The sequence below is a fragment of the Pteropus medius genome, unplaced genomic scaffold (assembly GCF_902729225.1).
Source record: "Pteropus medius unplaced genomic scaffold, Ma_sr-lr_union100, whole genome shotgun sequence".
Classification (NCBI taxonomy): domain Eukaryota; kingdom Metazoa; phylum Chordata; class Mammalia; order Chiroptera; family Pteropodidae; genus Pteropus; species Pteropus medius.
The window spans coordinates 16,644,242-16,664,375 of NW_024349796.1; the positions used below are offsets into that span (position 1 = coordinate 16,644,242).

General features: G+C 53.0%; 1 protein-coding gene across 3 annotated transcripts in view; it reads left to right on the forward strand.

Moving 5' to 3' along the window:
- Positions 1 to 18,854, forward strand: part of LHX9 (LIM homeobox 9) — a 19,589-nt gene extending 735 nt beyond the window's left edge. The window contains exons 2-8 of one of the 3 annotated variants that reach the window (XM_039883484.1): positions 58 to 144; positions 372 to 443; positions 5,376 to 5,494; positions 7,272 to 7,474; positions 8,563 to 8,918; positions 14,319 to 14,521; positions 15,711 to 16,045. In XM_039883484.1, the coding sequence (XP_039739418.1) occupies positions 416 to 443; positions 5,376 to 5,494; positions 7,272 to 7,474; positions 8,563 to 8,918; positions 14,319 to 14,521; positions 15,711 to 15,968 (1,167 nt within the window). In that variant the 5' untranslated portion in view covers positions 58 to 144; positions 372 to 415 and the 3' untranslated portion in view covers positions 15,969 to 16,045. Of the gene's footprint in view, positions 1 to 57; positions 145 to 371; positions 444 to 4,894; positions 5,495 to 7,271; positions 7,475 to 8,562; positions 8,919 to 14,318; positions 14,522 to 15,710; positions 16,046 to 18,672 lie in introns of those variants that run through there. The other 2 variants (XM_039883485.1, XM_039883482.1) reach the window with 2 other exon arrangements.
- Positions 18,855 to 20,134: the final 1,280 nt, after the last annotated feature.

Below are 20,134 nucleotides of genomic sequence, written 5' to 3' on the forward strand. Positions count from 1 at the left end.
AGCGAGCGAGCGAGCGAGAAGGTTCCCATCTAACGGTTTATTTTGGGGGATTAACAGGACCCTCGGCGAGACCTGGGGACCGGCCATCAGCTCCGGCCGCCGCCTCGCCGAGGACCGGGGTCTTGAGGGAACCTGGACCTCAAGGTGAGCCCCGGATGGGCGCCGCCTGGCCGCACAGTCGCTGCGCTGGGCGCGCGCGGACGGCTGGGCGCCCCGGGAGCGTCTCGGGCCCCCACCCGAGGGCGCGCCGCCCGGCTGCACCCGAGGTCGCGGGGATTTGGCGGGGGACAGTGGTTGGGCGCCCCTCGGGTGGGAGAAGGCGCAAGGGGCCCCCGGCACCGCGCCCGCTGACGCCCCGCTCTTCTCCGCAGGGCGGCCACCATCACGCGTGACCGGCCCCCTCGGCTCCGAGAATATGCTGAACGGCACCCCGCTGGAGGCAGGTAGGTCACACGCCAGGGCCTCCTCTTCCTCTGCGCCCTTTTCTCCGGGCCGGCGGGCATGTCGCGTGTGTGCACACGCGTGTGCGCGCCGTCACTGGGTGGAAGGGAGAGGGGCGTGTGTTTGTCTTAGAAATTACCGCGCGCCGCGTCGGCTCTAAGACACTCGATCTCGGTCTGCGTCCCCGGACCGGGCTCCCGAAGCCCCCGTGACCCGCCTTCGGCCTTTCTCTTGACTTTTCGCGGGATGAGGGTGGGGGGCGGAGGTCGCAGTGCCCCCTGAGCCGCGAGTTGTCGCGGGCGCGGAGGGGTGCGCTCGCACCCGCGGCGTTGCTGCCTGCGTCTCCACCTGGGAAGGGGTGGGGACAGGGAAGAGCGTTTGTCGCCGAGGCAGGGCTTCGCTGCCAAGCGGCTTCACCCACATTGCTTTTGTTCACTCCAAGCCCCGCGCAGCCATTTCTGCGGACGCGGTGCGGGGCAAGTCTCCTTATTCCTGGGGCAGATTTCAGAAGCGCGCTGGCCTGGACTTGGTGGCCGCCCCCTTGGAGAAGAACCTGGGCCTTGGAGGTCAGGGGTGTGAAAGGCGCGGGCGGCCGACGGAGGCTTTGCGGGCGCGGGGCGGGTGCGTGGCCAAGTGCGCACGGAGCCGGCGGTCCGCGAATGTGTGCGACAGGGGCGCGGCCGGCCCCCCTCGGCGCAGCTAGGCCCCTGGCCCATCCCGTCCCGAGCGAGGCCCTCTGAGCCGGGCTGAATCAGAGGCGCGCCCGCGCGGCAGCGCCCAGTCTGGACCTGCCGCCCTCGCTGGTGAGGAAGGTTGGCACCTAGGGATGCCTCTGTCCACCTACTGGAGAAAGGCCCAGCTCCTGCCCGCCATCCGCTCCCCGCCCGCCCGGCGCAGCCGTGCGCCCAGGGCTGGCGGGCGCCGCGCTCCGTGCGCGATTCCCACCCCTGGACGACACCGACTCCCCAGGCACGGCCTACGACAGTGCCCCAAGCCGGACCCCGCTCCGAGGGCTGCCCCTTCCAGACCAAGTGGGCTCCTCAACCAGCTTACCAGGATCAGGGGATAAGGTGACCTCTGCTCTGTTAAGGGCAAACCCGGGGACACAGGACCTTGGCTTCCAAAATTCAGATCTAAAGTGATCCTGAGCCATTCATGCGCTCCAGAGACGCCTGTCCCAGTTATTTTCCTCTCTGGACCCTAGAGCCCCCGCAGCCCCCACTCCTTTCCTTCGCCTCCCCTGGGGGAGTTCGGACCCCTCGCCCTGGTGGGGAGTCCAGCACCTCGAGCCCTCGGTCCAGCTCCCGTGTCCCCAGAGTCCAGCCGCCTTCCTGAGAGCGACAACGGTAGAGATCGGGTGGCGGGCGGAGCCGAAAGAGGAGCGGCTGCATGTGCCCGGCTGGCTTGACGAGCGGCCAGCGCCTGGCCCATGGCTCTGCATTCAGAGGGGTGGCTCCAGACCGGATTCCGGCTGCGGGCTGGACTGACAGACCACGTTTTTGGGGCACTGGAGGGTCACCGTGCGGCCTGGGCCCAGCCCCTCCTAGTGAGAGGTCAAAGACAGCAGAGCCACCAAGAACTCTCTGTGAAGAGCTGACTGTCCTCTGAGAGGTAGAGGGGGCGAGGAGGGCCCTCTGGGTAATTTTCTGGGGCTCCAAGACACCAAATTGAGGACACTCCAGGTCACACAGCCAGTTCTTGGAGCACCCTCTCCAGCCCCATCTTCCTCTAAGGAGCTGTAGGAGGAGGCTGGGCTGCAGGTTTGCAGAACTAACGAGGACCTCCCAGACTCCATCCAGCAGCCTCCTGATTCACCCCTCGCCTTCTGCAAACTTCCTGCACTGGTGGACGAGGAGCAAGCCCGCAGTTCCTTCTTCATGGACGTAGCGAATCCCACTGGGTGCAGGAACCTATAACTCAACTTTTATAAGAAAAAGCAGGCGTAGCCGGGACCCAGCCCAGAAGCTGATTGCAGAAGGTGCCCTGCCCGGCCAGGATCGGAAGGATGACTAACAAATATGGTGGAGCAGAGGAATGGATGAGTGAATGAATGAGTGAATGAATGAGTGAATGAATGAGTGCGTGCGTGAGTCAGGGAACGCAGGGCTGCCCTGGAGGCTTTTCACTGCGTTTTGGCTTTTTCTGGGAGTTGTTAAACTCTCACTTCATGGAATCTCCAGACTTCCCTCTTCAAGGAGAGCGTGTTCTTGGGTTCTTTGTTGATTTGTTCAGCACTCCCCCCACCTCCCCCATCCGACAACAGCCAAACTGAGTTCCAAACCGCCACTGGGGAGGGGACAAGAGTTTAGCCCAGAAACTAGAGAAAGCGTGTCCCTGGATTGAGGTTCCATCTTCCCTTTTCCCCAGAGCCTCCTTGGGTCAGCTGACTGGTGTTCCTCCCGGGGACCCCTCCTCCTCCCCTCCTCCCCCTGCTCTGAGTCCTTTGAGCCGCTGACCTGTGGGAGGGAGGCATTCTGTCCCTTTGGGAGAGGACTCACAGTCTCTGAAAGGGTGGCCGCCCCGGCCCCTCCCGGGAGCCCTTCGCTGGTGCACGTGCGTTTGCAAAGCCCTTTGACTCCTGTCCAAAAGGGCTGATCACATTTGCTTGCAGTGAACAGCAGCCGTGCTGGCCTGTAGGCTGCCACAGTGGGAGAGGAGGTCTTCGGCTTGGTTCCCTCGATTGGCTTCATTTTTGTGTGAAGTTGTGTTTCACGAGCTGCATTCTGGCAACCGGAGGACTGCCACAGCGTCCAGTCTGCAAATGACATTATTTTTTGACCCCGAGAAAAGAGCAAGGGGAAGCATGGAGTCTTGGGTTTCACGGAAGAGCTGAATCCAGCAGCTTCAGAAAATGATGCTTTGGGACAGGAAGTCAGTCTGCGGCCCCGTCCCTCCCTCCAGTCTTGCCTGCCTTCCTCCCTCCTTCTGCCTCTCGTTTCCTTCCTTTCTCTCCTCTCCATCCCTGGTCTTGCTTCTCTCTTCCTTCTCTCCTTCAGCCTTCCCCCTCCCTCCTCCTCCCTCCCTCCTCCCTCCCTCCTCACTCCCTCCCCTCCCTCCCCTCCTCCCTCCCTCCACTCCTTCCTTCCTTCCTTCCTTCCTTCCTCCTTCATTCCTTCGTCTTTCTAGCTTCAGCGGCAGCTCCTTGGCAGTTCCCGAAGAGGGAAGCGAGTCTGCCACCAGGGGACTCCCTGAGGTACCCAGGATGTGTGGGGACTCGAGCCCCCTGTTCTCCGGAAAGCTTCGAGGAGCAGTCCGACTCAGGCAGGAAAGAGGGAGGGAGGAGGCAGCGAGCACCCCCTGGCTTCCTCCTCTCCGGGTAAAGTGGGCTTGGTTCCTGCCCCTGCCCCGCTTCTGGCGGTTTGAATGAATCGACAACCTCAGAGTGTCATGGACACTTTTTAATAGGGCCGCGGAGGGGTCACCGCTCATGAGCACAAGGAGACAGAACAGTCTGGCGTCTTGTGAGGCACAGGCCAGCCTGCAGCTCACCGGCTCTCGAGTCCCCCTCCTCCACAGGGAGGGGCCCCCTCCAAATCCTCCCAAATGTCCACTCTCTTGTTGCTCAAGTCCCTGCCCAGCCAGGGCAATGGGAACAGCATGCAGTAGGGAGTGCACCAAGCTTGAGGGAGTCCCCAAGTCGCTGCCCAGAATGCCCCCTTCCGAGAGGACACCAGACTCTCCGGCAGTCACCTTTCAGACCCAAACCTGGTAAGGGAACACGTCGCCCTCACGGCCAGCAAGCCCCCGCCCCTGTCCTCCACGCGCATGTCCTCCACGCTCGTTTTTCAAAGAAATATTTTTTGCCAAAAGTAAACTCCAGAAGCATCAGTTCTCCTAGCCTGCTTCTTACTTTGGAGGATGCTCTGGCCCCTGGTAAGGTCAGGGTCCCTCAGGGGGGAAGGGAGGTGACCTGCTTTCAAAAGCCGAGCTGAGAAAGAGGGGGCAGTGGAAGACAAGACGGTCTCTCCAGTATGTGGGGTCTCCGTAAGCTGAGGGCCAGAAAATCCACAAGGAGAGAGCCCCAAGTTTGGAGCCGACATTCTGTTTGCCTTGAGCGGGGTCTGATCCTGAACTTGGACCAAATAGGCAGGCTCGCTGCCTCCTGCACCAGGCCAGGGACAATAAGGTTCCTTTAAAACAGGATTGCTGGGAACTCTTGGAAGGGTGTGTGTGTGTGCGTGTGCGTGTGTGCGCGCGTGTGCGCGCGCGGGCGCTGGGGGGGAAGTAATGCCCCCTGCCACAGCCTCCCCCCAGCCCCCCTCCTTCGTAATGTTTGTCCCCGCTTGCCCATCACCAGGGGGTTGAGGGGAGTATGACAGGTCTTTGTTGTCACAGACAAAAATCCATTGGCAGCCCCTGGGAGCGGACTCCTCCTATAGTCGCTCAAAAATGGGCTGGCTTTAGGCGCTTAACAAATTGGACGCGGCTCCCAGGCGCGCAGTCCCCTATTAACCTACCGGCACCGGGGTTGCAAGCAGCCAGGGACCGCCGAAATAGCACTTCTTTTCTGTTTCTTTTGTGTTTCCAAACTATTTTCTCTCACCAGATCTCGTCCCCAGCCCCCGCTTACCCCCCCGTTGTTTTCTCATTAGTAACTCGATCTCTCGGAGCAGCAAGAGTCGCCTCCGTCGTCCGCATCCCCGCCGCCCGTATTTGTTTGTGTTCTGCACATCTCCTTCGGGGAGCCGCTGGGGCTCCCCCCGCCCCTTCTTCTGCTGCTGCCGCTGCGTCTTTCTCTTCCGAGCGGACCTCTTTCCGCTCTGTCTCGCGCTCTCCCTCCCGCCCCGTGTCCCCGAGCGTCTCTGCGCTCCCGCCACCGCGCAGCCCCCGCGGACTCGTCTCCTTCCCTCGATGAGCTGAGAGCCCGGGGCGCGCGTGTATGGAAATAGTGGGGTGCCGAACAGAAGACAGCGCGTGTCCTTTCCGCCCCCCAGCCATGCTCTTCCACGGCATCGCCGGAGGCCACATCCAGGGCATCATGGAGGAGATGGAGCGCCGATCCAAGACCGAGGCCCGCCTGGCCAAAGGCGCCCAGCTCAACGGCCGCGACGCGGTAAGGAGGGCCCCACGCGGTGCCGGCGCCCCGCGCGCCCTGGAAGCCGAGCCCCGGGTCCCGGCGGCCCACGGAGGACGGCGAGGCGTGGGGACGCCCGCCCCAGACCGGCGGGTGGGTTTTCTGCGGTCTGCCTGTCTGCGGGGCTCGGAACCGGTCCCCTCTCCACCTCGAAAAGTCTCCACTCCTGAGACTCCGCGCTCCCCACCCTCTGCCGCAGCGGGCGAGCCAGGGGCGAGAGGAGGGGGCGTCCTCTTCGGCAGACCTCGGGGTCGGGTCTCTGGTCCCCTTGGCTCCCGGGCGCCTCCGGGGCGAGGCTCACGGCCCAGGCGTCTGGCCCGAGCGGGAGCCCGGTGGCTCTGGCCTCGGGTGTGATGCTGGGACTTTGGGAGCGGAGTAGAAACGAGCGAGCCTCCTCCGCTTCTCCAGACGCTCAGAGCCCGGCACCCCCAAAGCCGGCGATCTTGGGGGGTCTCCGGTGGCCCCTCCAGCGGTCAGGACTGCGCTTGGCGCCCCGGGAGACGCGTGTCCTGTGCAGGGACCTCTAGTAAAAGCGGAGGCGCGGGGCCCTTAGCCCAGCGCGAGAACGTGCTGAGCCGCCGCAGCCGCCTGGGCCGAATAATAAGAGGCCCGTCCGCTTCGTAAAGGAAGCCGGTTAATAATCTGTGGGCTCCGGACTGACGAGCCGGAGGGGAAAAACCACGCAAGTCTCGGGGAGCGGTTCCAGGTCGACGGCTGGGCACCGCACCCGGTCGTGTGGCTCACATAACCGGTGGCCGCTCTGGGCCCATCAGCCGCGTCTCGGGGCCACCAAGGAGCTGGGCGGGGGCGTCTCTACATTTAAAACACGAATCCAGCACGCGCCCCGGGTCGCAGTCAAGGGAGAAACTAGTTTTCCAGGCCCGCCAAAGTTTCGTGGGCAAGTCCGACCCGTTTCTGCCGATCTCGAGGGAAATGTACGGAGCTCAGCTTCTTTCTTTCCCCCTTTCGTGGTCACTCTGTTTAAAAACAAAAGGCGGCACCCCGAATTCGCGAAGGGGCTGCTCTCCTCCAGGTGAGGTCTCCTGGTCCCTGGCCACCTGAGTGGGGACGCAGGCGGGAAGCTGAGTTTGGGCACTGAACAGATTTTCAGGGCAAAAGTCTCCAGGGTGTGTGGATGCTCAGGGGGCCCGACGACGGCCGCCCTGGGAACAGGCACTTTCCCCCGTGACTAGGAAGAGGGCCAGTACCCCGAAAATTAGGGAAGGTAAGATCTGCCGAGTACATCGCCAGCGAAACAATGTCCCTACCGAACTAGGAGCTCAGGTACAAACGTCTCTCCACTCTGATCGAAGCGACAGAGATTCAGAGAAGTGTCACCTCGGGTCTTTGGAACCATCGGCGCTCGTTCCAACGTCCCTTCCACTTCCCGGTAACGGTTTCCGTTCTCTTTCATTGTGCGCGTGGAAAGCCACGCTCTTTAGCCCGCGATTCTCCGCGTGTGGAGACCCGCACGAAACTCTAGTCCCTGCGCTCCCGGGCCTCTTTCAAAGAAGACCGAGGGGGCCTGCATGTCCTCAGGTGACCCGTCCCGGGAGGAAGGAGCGCGGGGTTCGAGCAGTCGGCGCAGAGAGGGAGCGAGCGGCAAAAGCAGATCTGCGAACGCTTCCCCGGACGTCGGCCTTGGCTCGCCCGCCCCTGCCCTTGGCCGGGGCTCCGGGGGCGCCCTGGGCTCGCGCAGCCCGGGGCCCCCGCGTCGTGCGGCCGCGCCGCCTCAGCGTGCGCGCTTGCCTTGCAGGCCATGCCGCCGCTGAGTCCCGAGAAGCCCGCCCTGTGCGCCGGCTGCGGGGGCAAGATCTCCGACAGGTACTACCTGCTGGCCGTGGACAAACAGTGGCACCTGAGGTGCCTGAAGTGCTGTGAATGTAAGCTGGCCCTCGAGTCCGAGCTCACCTGCTTCGCCAAGGACGGCAGCATTTACTGCAAGGAGGATTACTACAGGTATTCCCGCCCCGTCCCCCACGTGTGCACACCTGACAGGGCCACCTGCCCGAGCCCGGGGACCCCGCTCGGTCCCCCTCCCTTCGCCCCTTCGGGGTGCGGTGCGGTTAGCAGTCGCGAGACCCGGGAAGGCCACTGCGCACGCCTCCGAGCTGCAGCCCCGGACGGGCGGTGAGGGTGGGTGGGGGGACCGCGGGGTCTGGGGCGATGTGGGGCTACGCCGGGTGCTCGCGTCCCCTCGCAGTTCATGCAGAGAACCGGGGAGACCCGGGAGGAGTCGGCGACCGTGACCCCGTTCTCTGAGTCGAAAGCGGCTTTTTTTTTTTCCGTTTCCTGCGAACGGGCCGGGTCCGCGCCTTGGAACGGAGCTGGTGGCCCGGGCAGCAGCCACCACCGGGCGTTCGGTTTTCCCGAGGCTGGCGGGAGACCATGTACATGGCCTTGAGAAGGAATGGCTGCCCAAAGCCAAGCCCCTCGGCTCTGGGGACCCCTTCCCGCTGGCGAGCATCTATCTGCCCGCCGGCCTCCAACCGCCCGGCAGGCGCGTTTGTTGGTTCTTCCCAGCGATGCTTCTGGACCTGCAGGGACTGAGCAGGTGACCCAGCTCCGCCCGCAGCCGGCGAGGGGTGGCTGGGGAGGAACACGCTTTCCTCCGCAAAGCCGTCCTTTCGGGGGCTGCGTGTGTCCCCGTGCCTCACACGCACCCATAAACAGCACCCCGTTTCCTTCACAGAATGTTGGTAACGGATGACATGTTTTCAGTTGGGTCGCAATTCCGTGTTCTTCATGAGCGTTTTGAGTTAGCGAGGCAGGATTTTTGTCGTTTGTTTTTTTAAATCAGCATTTTACAGAGAGGAGAACTGAGGATCAGGTACCCGATTCTGATTTTAACGGAAGGGGTCTTTGTCTTGTTCCCCAGAGCGAGTCTGAAAGCAGAAAAAATCCATGGCCAACTGGGCCCCGTCCTCTCCTCTCTGAGCCCTGGCGTGTCAGGCGCCGGCCACTGCTGACAAGCCCCACGTGTGAGGGCGGGACATGGCCCTGCCTTTGCCGCAGCCGGGGGCCCTAATGCGACTGTTTCCTTCCAGAAGGTTCTCTGTGCAGAGATGTGCCCGCTGCCACCTTGGCATCTCCGCCTCCGAGATGGTCATGCGCGCCCGAGACTCTGTCTACCACCTGAGCTGTTTCACCTGCTCCACCTGCAACAAGACCCTGACCACGGGCGACCACTTCGGCATGAAGGACAGCCTGGTGTACTGCCGCGCGCACTTCGAGACCCTCTTGCAAGGCGAGTACCCACCGCAGCTGAGCTACACGGAGCTGGCGGCCAAGAGCGGCGGCCTGGCCCTGCCTTACTTCAACGGGGCCGGCACGGTGCAGAAGGGGCGGCCCCGGAAGCGGAAGAGCCCGGCGCTGGGCGTAGACATCGTCAACTACAGCTCAGGTGGGTCCCGGCCCCACCCCCACCCCCACCCCCCAGCCCACGCTGGGCTCCCCGAGAGGGTGGAGGGGTCCAGAGCCCTCCTGCCCCTCCCAGATCTGGCCGCAGCCAGAAGGTGCTTGGCTCGAGGGCTACTTTTGTCGTGGCCAGTCCCTTTCACTCAGAAGGAAGGGAAAGGTGGGGGGCTGGGGAGAGAGCGGGGTGGGGGGGAGGGACAGAGAAGGGACACTACTGAGGTTGTGTAGGAACATGCCCAGGACAGGGCTACCCAGCATTTGCCCAGCCAGACAGCATGGCACACATTAATATGAGCCCCTGTGGGTTCACAAACCAGATTGAACCTACAAGCAGCCTGGGCAGTTCAGGAAGCAGCATTATATGACAATGATCCTGGAGAAAGTTTTCCCCTAAATACTGGGGGGGGGGATCTAAAACTCTCTTTGGAGCCCAGCCCCAGTGTGTCTAGAGGGGCAGAGGCTGCGGTTACCAGCCCAGAGTCAGGAAAACAGTTGGCAAGAGTGTGGGGACCCAAAATCCCAGGTCCTGGTGAGAAGCGTCTGGAGGCGTCCAGGGCTGAGCTGGCCCGCCCCTTCGTGGGTCAGGGTCTTCCCCAGCCACCTCGTTCTCTGTGCCATGAGCCAGCCGGACACCCAGACCCCTGGAAGATGACAGAAGCTCCAGGTCAGGCCCACGGAGGAGGCCTCTGGTGCCACAGGCTGCTTTCCTGTCCGCCACCAGCCTTCTCTTTAATGAGAAACAGATTGCAGGCAACGGGCCGCGGAGCACACTCTCTTCCTTGCTTTGGGGACACACCTAGCCGTCAATCTCTCTCACTAGCGTTGGGAACCTGCCCGAACCATCTAGCCCCAGGTGAGGGTGGTGACAAGCCTGAGGACCACAACTCTGGGCATGATGGAAGCTCTTCTTGTGAGCCGCAGCCCCTGGGAAAGGGGTTCAGAAGCCCTGGGCCCACTGTAGGGAACGCTGGGACCGGCTCCGCGGCTTGGACTTCCCACGCCCTGGTCAGCCCTGGTCGGCCCTGGCTGGCACCTGAGCGGGCAGGAGACTCAGGCCGGGGGACTCTGCTCTGTCGTAATGGGCCTTGGAGACCTCGCTGTGGCAACCCTGCTCTGTTACCCAGCATCGGGTGCCAGCCCACGGGAGGACACCGTAGAGCACAGATCTTGCTAGCTTTTGTCCTCGGGTCCCCGAGCTCCTGGTGGGCGCCTGGCCTTTGTTGGTGCTCAACAGCGTCCCGCTGGAGAAACGATTTGCCGAAGGTCACATTGCCAGGACGAGCGAGCGGGGACCGAGGGCCCTGTGCTGAGCCCAGAGTTTTCAGGGGAGACCCCGCTGCGTGAGCGGCCCCCAGCCCTCCGCTCGGCTCCCTCGGGGGTTCTCCGCTGCTTTCCCTGAAGGGGACCCCTCCGGTCCGGGCAGGCGCCGGGGCTGCGTTGCGCGTGGAGTGGGACGCGGAGCGTGGTGCAGCTGCCCTCGTCCCTAGTGGTTCACGCCAGGGTCTCCAGACGAAAGGGAAAGGGCTGGCCGGCTCGCCACGGCCCCGCCCGGATGGGCTTAGGTCACGGCTCGGCGAGGGGAGCCCCCGGGTTTTGCCAACCCCCGGCCGAGGGTCGCGGCCTCGCGCTCGCCCTGCTGCGCCCTGGCGGGAGCTCGGTCCGCGCGGCTCTGCCCAGCGTGCGCACTTGGTCTCCTTTGATGCGTGGTCCCGGGGCAGGACAGGCAGGTCAGTAATTGTTCTTTATTAATAGAAGATGACATCGGAATCTGGAGCCAGTCACCAAGGCCCTGGTGCCCTAATTAGAGAGAGAGAGAGAGATCGCGCGAGTGCACGCACGCACTCGGCCTTTGGGAAGAGGGGATCCCTGAGCTCCTAGAAAGTCCAGAAGGATGGAGGACATTTCTAGCCAAAAGGCGACAAGCCTGGCTTTTCCCTTGTTTATTTAATCAGCTAGATTTGATTTCGCGTTGGATCTTCACCTTATGCCAGAAAATTCCAGGAGCTTTGAGGGCAGTAGGATTTTGCTTCTCCTGCTACTCAGAGGAGAACCAGAGAGTACAAACTGATTTCCTAAAAAGAATGAAAACGTCTTCCACGTAGCTCTCCAGTTTGCAAATCAGCGCTGCTGCCAGGTTATTGAGGAGGCCGATCCTGCCTCACCCACCGAGGACGGGAGCATCACGGAGGCCTCCCTAACCCCAAGGGGCCTCTTAACACCCAGGGATCTGAGTAAACCGCATATATGTATTTTAATTCAGGTGAAAATAATCTAGAGAAATGGCATTAATGAAGCCTGCCCCCAAATCAACCCACCATTAAAAAAAAAAATGATTATGACTCTGACGCCAGCTTGTTGCAAAACAGGCAAAAGAAACACCTCAGCGAATTAAAAATGGCAAAAGGTAGAAAACAAAACTGACCCACTGTTTTAGCTCGAATCGTTTTCAGCTTTCTTTGGATCTTCTGGTGCCGTCTCTCCTTCCATGTAAACTAGTCTCAGAAAGAGTAACGCCGATGCCGGACAGATATCATTTATACACCGATATATTTTCAAAAACATGGACGTGAACTATGTCTCTGATTCGAAGACTTCCGGAGCAAATGTGAAACTTGGCAAAGATCAGTCAGTGCTTGACATAAAGCAAATAAATGCCTTGTAATGAGACTCTTCCGAATTTAGTTATAACCTCTTTGTGCGGGAACCAGGCAGATATTTTTAGAAAGAGACGTGGAAAGTTGATCTGGAATCCTGGATTCCAGGGAAACCCTCCAAGGGGCAGGAAGAGTTAATCTCCCACGGGTAGCTCTTATTTGGATAGTTGAGCATCCACTGAGAGGCAGCATCTTTGCCTCTTCTCAAAATCTTCCTTCCTTGGGTTTCTTCTTTGCTTCTGAACTTCGCAAGCTCCTGGTAGCGGCGACACTCGCCAGCCTGGCAGTGACCTCTAGCGGTCTCCTAGGAATCGGATACTTCTCAGGAAGTGACACACCTTCAGAACAGAAATTTCTGCATAGGTGACCGTTTCATAAAGACCTGGAAAATGACATATTTAGATCTTCTCATTAGCTTTATAATGCCAGATATGTAGTTATAGGGGTATGTTTAAGACAGTTTTAAGAGAGTTATCATTTCATCTCATAAATCAGGGGGGGGGAAAGCCCCTATAGCTTTAAAAGTAGACCCAGAGGAAACACAATCGCTTGCAAGTTTACATAATGCGTTTGTAGTTACACATAAGTAACTTAGGATAATGCGCCGAGTTACTCTGTAGAAGAAATAGATGGCTCTATTAAGTTGAATAATGTGACTGATAATGCAGTCGATGGAAAGTCATATGTGGTTGTTTCTGTTCCATAATGAGCTAACAACTCCTTACACACTGAATTGTGTTCTGTGTGAAAACAAGTCCCATCCCTGTGTTGAATGCACTAAAATTCTCTGCTGAGTTTTTAATCAGCAATAATGGACACAGAATGCATGTTCAGAGAAGCAGTTTTCTCAAAGCTTTCTATAATTATTTTTTGCTAACTTCATTTTAAAGGCTAATGAGTATGTAGTTAGGCTCGGAATCACACTCGTTTCTAAGAAATATTACTTCAGGGAGGGAGGTGGCTAAGGGCATTATTTAAACACTAAGTTAAGTCTTCCATCCCAAGGGTAATTTTCCGTTTAATGCGCTGTTCAGGAAGTTATGTGTCAGATGATGGGAGCGAAATCTTATTTGAAGAAGCCTGTGGTGACTGGGTGTGTCTCTTTAACCCTTTTGCTGTGGGTACATTGATAATCTGGTTGCGAAATGTAGCTCGGTTTGCTGGAGCTGAGTATGAATTTATAGGAGGTCGGAAGACTCTGTTTCACCCATCTGTCTGAGAATAGGAGTCTGTGATACTATAGGATAGTCGAACTAGACATATCCCTACTGGGCCTAAATAAGCTAAAATGTGACGTATATTCTCTCTCTAATCTCCGGGCTCATGTTCCCCCTTGCTGGGGGAGGGGGGTGTTAAGAAGTCCGTGCTCAATATTCGAATGTATGTATCTAAATAAAGTCCATTTCAAGTTGATTTGATTTTGCATTCATAGTCGCTCACAGTTTTTTTTTATCGGCGAGCGAACATGCAAAATCTTGACTGGCTGCTCGTTGAGCTCCTGGCCCCGTACTTGACCTAGGAGAGAGCCAGCGGTGAATGGGGTGCCATCCTCCTCTCAATGGACTCACTTGCTCTGAGGCCACGTGTGGCCTCCCGCTTAGGGATTTATGGAAATATAAACAAAGGGGCACAGGTTTCTGCCTCGTCTTCTTACATGAGGGGGAATTTCTTGTTAAATGGATTTCGTGACGCGGCTGACCCCTTACTTGTAAAATGACTGTTTCTGTGTGTATGCCAATTTACTGAAAATATTTTTTTTTTTGAAAAAAGTAATTCTAACCGGAGCATAGCAGGCAACTAGTATGTTGGCAAGCAGAGTGGAAGAGCCAGTATTAAGACATGCCTCAGTTCCTTCTCGCTCCCTGGCACCCCCAGTGACATGGTTGGGACCAGGGTAGATATCCTATTATAACGCACTAAAATGCCGGACAATCAGATCTGAATATACGCCAGATAAATATCTGAAGTAAGGCTTACAGGGGAAAAAAACAAAAACAAAAACAAAAAAACGAAAAACCTGCCAGAGTTGGCTGAATCAGTAAATATTGAGCAGAAATATTTTCATTTTTGTAATCATATTTACTATGCGCAGCCGGTAGCTTCTTGGAAATGACCTTTTAAATGCACAGCTTTATATCCTGGGGGTAACGACTTTCCAGCTTGTTTCAAAGGCTGGTGGGTTTTGCCCTCAGAGCTGGGGGAGGCTTTGCAAGGGATCAGAAGATGCCACCCTCTTTCTGCCAGGCCAGCTGGGGACACACACCCAGAGCAAAGGGGGCCAAGATCCGGAAACCCCGCAACGGGCGTTTGCATATTCCTCGGGACAAAAAGCGGTGGCCGCAGATACTACATCCGATTTCACAATTACAGACAAAACGCGGAGTCTCTAAGCACTGGGTGTGTTGGTGAAGCCAGCGCTTAATCTTTGCGCGCTATGGACACCTTAGAAGCGGGGCTCTCTCACCGTCCTCCTGGAAACCTCTTGCTCCCATCTCAGGTTTTCTAGCGGCCATTAAATAAGATGCATCTAATACTTTCCTATGACGTACACTGTGGTGTGTCCACCTGAACAGGTTAGTTTGGCCGACTTTTTCCGGAAGCTTCTCTTAGCCGGGCGGACAGCCTTGCCCGCTGTCGTCTCGTCATCCTGGCATCATCCTCCGGCCGCCATCGCTCCCGCCAGCGCAGGAGTTTCCACTGAGCCTTTGTCTGTCCCCTGTCGCCCGCCACAGGCTGTAACGAGAACGAGGCGGAGCATCTGGACCGGGACCAGCCGCCCTACCCGCCCTCGCAGAAGACCAAGCGCATGCGCACCTCCTTCAAGCACCACCAGCTCCGGACCATGAAATCCTACTTCGCCATCAACCACAACCCGGACGCCAAGGACCTCAAGCAGCTGGCCCAGAAAACGGGCCTGACCAAGAGGGTTCTGCAGGTAAGACGTCGCCGCCGCCGCCGCCTTCGCGTCCGGCGCCCTTCCCCGTGCCAGGAGAGACAGTTCTCGCCCCTGTCGAGAGTGATCCAGACATTTTCTCTGCTGCGTCACTAGTTGACCTTAGCTGTCCTCCTGGAGGGTGGACCGAGAGGGTGCAGTGGCCACACAGAGACCCAGGACCCTGATAAATGCGGCCACGTTCTCCCTACGGAGAGAGGGCCCTCCAAGGTCGGCCCCGCTGGCCTCGCCGCTCTGCAGGTGCTGGCGATGCCATCTGCGCAGGCCGGGGCTGGAGAGATTGCCTTTCACGGGGGGCTCGGTGCAGGCTTGTGGGGGTCCTGCTGGCGCTATCTGACCAGCAAACTCTCGGCAGCTCCGCTCACGCGTTACGACCTTCCAAATTCTTTTTTCCAAGGCCCGAAAAGCCCCAGTTATGGTTAGTGTCTTAGTAACCAATTGGCACAGGTATTTTCCTATTTTAAAGAACCATATTTAGAAGTTAACATTGGGAGTGAGATCAGCTGTCCAGTTTTCCTAAACTCAGCACAGTCGGAGTGTACAAGGAACGAGATTGTCGTGCGTCGCGGTGGGTCACCGGTGACCCTCTGCCGCGTCTCAGCGACACGCAGCGGGCGTTTTAAATCCCGGCGCCCTGTTTGCGGCTGCTCGGGGCCTGGAGGCCCTGGGAGTCTTCGATGCTAAGAACCCCGACCACGTGTCTGTCTGGAGAGGAGCCTGAAGTCTGAGCTAGTGACGTGCGTTTCACCCGAGTGAGCGCCACTTTGAGAAACTTCCAGGGCCCCTGCCTCTCTGCTCCGTCTCGAAAGAGAACGGGTCACGCATCAGGGTGTATTTCCCGCCCTCTGTCCCGCAGCCTTCACTTCCGTGGTGTCCCCACTTGCCCCCTTCGGTTGTCCCAAGTGCCACTGGTTCATGCTGGGGGCGGGGCGCATGCACTTGAGACAAGATGTCTATACTGCAGCCCGGATGACTCTGCTCTTAAAAATAAGAAAAAGGCCCTTCTCTCCCAAGAAAAGGCAACAATTATATTTAAAAAGAGAACCATACGTCCACCAAAAAAAAAAAAAAAAAAAAAAAAAAGGAAAGAGAGAAAGAGGAAAAAAACAAAACAAAACAAAACTCCTAAAACTCAACATCGGTAAAGAGATCCATTGGGATTGGTTTGCAGGTTTGGTTCCAAAACGCACGAGCCAAATTCAGAAGGAACCTTTTGCGGCAGGAGAATGGGGGTGTGGATAAAGCGGATGGCCCGTCGCTTCCGGCCCCGCCCTCCGCGGACAGCGGCGCGCTCAGCCCGGCGGGCACGGCGACCACTTTAACAGACCTGACCAATCCCACTATCACTGTAGTGACAGCCGTGACCTCTAACCTGGACAGCCACGAATCCGGGAGCCCCTCACAAACGACCTTAACGAACCTTTTCTAACATTGGTGTTTCCCCCCCTTTCATTCTCCTTCTTCTTTTTATTCTAATTATTATTATTTTATTATTTACGAGACTTCCCATCCTCCCCTCCCCAAACTCTAGAATTCGGGAAATAGAAGCAACAGCTCGGTGTGTAGCATCCGCAGCCACTTGGCAAATGAGTTTACGGTATTGTCTCTCTCTCTTTTTTTTTGGTCTGCAAAGTGTATTTGGATTTTTTTCTTTTTTAAAAATGAATCAGATCTTTCAGTCGGTAGGGGGGTGGTTTGAATCATTCCAAGTGCCTCTTAAAATTGTATGTTACTTATTTCCAAACTCTTAAAGGAGTAAAAAAAAAACAAACAAACAAACAAACAAAAAAACACCCCTGGTATTTTGATGGACAAATGATCATATTCCCAGTTAAATGATTAGGGTAATAAAGTATCTGATAATGAGTTAAACTGTCATTTTTTAAACATTGCAATTGTATGTGTACTTATGGAATTTTGAAAATTACTGGTATTTTTCTATTTTTAAAACACTACCAAAAGTTTGATTACTCTTTTTTTTTTTCTGGGAATGAAGAATATGATTAAAAAAGCACTAGCTGTAGCAACTCTAAATAGAAAAAGATTAATTAGGCGGGAATCTATTCCAGAAAGGGGACTTTCCCTTCTCTTAGAGATGTATATACCAACAAAACTTTCATCGGTTATTTGAACATCCGAAAAATACTTAAACTCCCTGTGTATCTATGAAATTTCAAATAGAATTTGAAATGCTATACTTTTAACCTAAAGCTAAAATTGATTTAACAACCATTCTTTCTAAATTATTTTTCCCCCAGGGAAAATGGAAATAAGTAAAATATAATTTTTTAAGAAGTCGAAAGAGATCAGTATAATTTAATTAAAAGCTCTATCAATTGGTTTCAGCTGTACCGTGATAGTGTATCTGGCATTCTATATGAATAATGTTAAAAAAAAAACCAAACGAACAAACAAAAAAACCTTTGCAGTCTAATACCAACATGAGAATTCTTGGGTTTTGTTTTGCTTTTATTTTCCTTTGCACAGGTCGATATATTTGTCAGAAAACCTTTTCTGACATTTGCGATCTGAAGTTATTGGTCTTAATGTAGCTAAACTCAGAAGCCTCGTGGATGCGGATCTGAATATATTTCCTAGTTTACAGTATCTTTTTTTTTTTTCCTTTTAATTTAAGCTAAAATCTTAATGGTCTGGGCAGTGGCGAATGTTCATCTCTACACTTCTGTTGTCGTTAAACACCAATTAGATTGTGGATTTTCTAAAGAAAAAATTTAAAAAGTCAAGATCTATGTCTTGCTTTAGTGGATTGTTAAGAAAAGCTTTGCACATATTCTCCACTTTTTGGACCCCTGAAGTCTCTGCTGGTGGTCGAAGTGGCTATTTAATAGGTTTTAAAGGTGTCCTTCCGGCTGTATAAATGTGTGGTTACATATCGACAGTTCGCTGCCCACATCAAAGTGCATTATTGTAACTTTTGCTCAGGGTCTTTAGACAATTAGCACAGAAAGTAGCTTATTTTTTAAAAAAAAAAAAGATGATGGAAGATAAGTTAACACTGTAACAGAAGTAAAGTGTGATTGCCATTATATATGTAGCACGTGTGGTTATCATCTTATACGGAGCTTAAATCTTGACTTTTCATATTTCTATTGCATTTCGGGCATTCACCACTAACCAGACCAAACAACCTTGGTGAGGCTGAGATCTTATTAATACACTTTTACAGGTAAAATATTGACCCTTATAAACTTTGTTCTTTGACAGAACAATATATGGTACTATAGATCTACTTTATGAAGTAGACTCATTATAACTCAGTTCTCCTATGTGCCTTACGATATAACTTGGAAGTAAGTTTGTGAAAAATCAGGATATATGTGTCGTTTGTTAAATTAACTGTTTTAAGCCCTTTTGACACCTCACTAGTTTTGTACTGTTTTACCTCTGATTTCCGAGACTCTTTTTATGGTGTATCCTGGTAGAGGGGACGAACATGTCATAGACAGCAGTTGTGCACCCAAGTATAGTGGATAAATCCAATAATCTTATATATTGAGCTTCGTGTTTATAGTACAGTAAGTGGTCTAGCAAAATCGTCCATGTTTCTTTGTTTATTGATAAATGCATTGTATAGAAACTATTTCCCCTAAATATTTATGGACCAAACAATTGTGATATATCCTATTAAATTTGTGTGAATAAACCGGTTTGAATCTAAGGAGTTTTATTTCCCATCAGTTTTATTTAAGCTTTAACTGGACTAGCGTGTTTCCAATATCTATATGTAAAAGCTATGAAAATAGTAATACAAATCTTTCTAAATATTCAGACATACCAATAGTTTTGAGATCCTCGAACTTCCGATTCATTTTAGAGGTACACGCCATTGCAAATGTAATGTAATTCGACTTAGAATCGTCTTTAAATATATTTCCTTATAATAAAAGTAATGCCCCAGTGATTTGACTCAGCCCCATTTTTAGAACTAAAAACAAAAAAAAAGATAACTAGCAGATCAAGTAATTGCATGAAAAGAAACCTTAAATATGATTAAGATTTAATGTTAGGTCTATGAAGCACCAATGGATATTTGTAAATCTAAATAGAAATTGCAGACCCCTAAAAGCCAAGTTGCTCTGTAGTTAATAAATTGTCACTATGATTTTTTTCAGGGAGAACAAATCTTGGGGCATTACAGCCAAACATCCCGACGCTTGAAAATTCCCTAAAGTATTAAAGGAAGGGGAAAAGTTTGATCGGAAACCCACTGCAGTGAAGACAAAGACAATATTAGGCTATGATAACCATACATTTTAAAATCTATTAAGCCAAAAAACAAAAACAAAAAAACAAACAAAAACAAAAAAGAGCGAGAGAGAGAGAGAGACTTAAATGTCATTTACTGAATGTCAACAAAATTCTGTTCTTTATGGTGTCTAACACAAATGGAGGCTTCAAATTATGTGGTTTCAAACAAAAGTGGTAAACCTTGTAGAAACCAGAGCAACCTGGCAGTAATATGCCCACCCCATATTTGAAACAAATTATTATTGAAAAAAAAAAAAAATTCCACACATTTGTCAAGCACAGTAGCTGTAAAGTCCGAAACCTTCATTTCACCTGCTTGCTAATGTGTATTATAGTCCTATCTGTTCATGGCATTTTCCAATTGTAAATTCAAAGAAAAGTTATCACTCACTTGAGAGTCTAGGGATCAAAACCCAGTAATTTTAGTATCATTGTTTATTCCTTCCTTTTTAAACAGAAACCTCTGCATGCACCCTTACACCTGTCGCTCTAGTGTGCATCTCTGTATGATGACTTCTCTTTGCTGTTCCTTGTATGGTAAATAGCTTTCATTAATAAACATTTTATTTGACGCAAACATAGTAAACTTTATGTTAAACACACACTGTCGAAATTAATTTTGAATACTGTCTTAAGAGGCAGCACAATACATTTCCAACGCGTAATACTCAGAGGAAAATTCAAGCGAAATCATGAGTTGAGTTCTGGTAGTCTCAGATAAAATTACTTCTTTGGTTTTTAACTTTTCATGACCTCTTACTGTATCGATGGACGCGTGTGTTAAGAATTTTTTTAAAGAGAAAACCCAAATTGCAACAAAAATAAACCTCAGTAAAAACTATCATGTAAAATTTCAGCACCTTTTTTAGATTATTAGTGTAAAATTTATAGATCCTTTGTCAGTTTACATGTTCACTATGCAACAAGCAAATTTATTGGTATACGAATATATTCCGAACTATGAAGAGATCCAATCTTTGCACGGTTCAAATTACATATGCTATTACAAACAAAGGAGCCAGTGGAAAGAAAAACACACACTTACGAATGAAGTTTTTTTTAACTGTTTAACGGAATATTTGAAGAATTTTTTTAACGATTCCTATTTAGCTGTATATCCAAAGCATATGTTAAACAAATTAACATATAACTTTCCAGAACATTTTTCATTATGATGAAATTTTTATTATATACAAATGAACCCTATGTAAATGATGTAACTTTTATGAATGACAGACATTAAATATTTCACTTACATATAGTCTCAGAATTTTGAATGTTTTCTTAAATGCTTTCACTTCCTGAATACAAAAAAAAAAAAAAAAA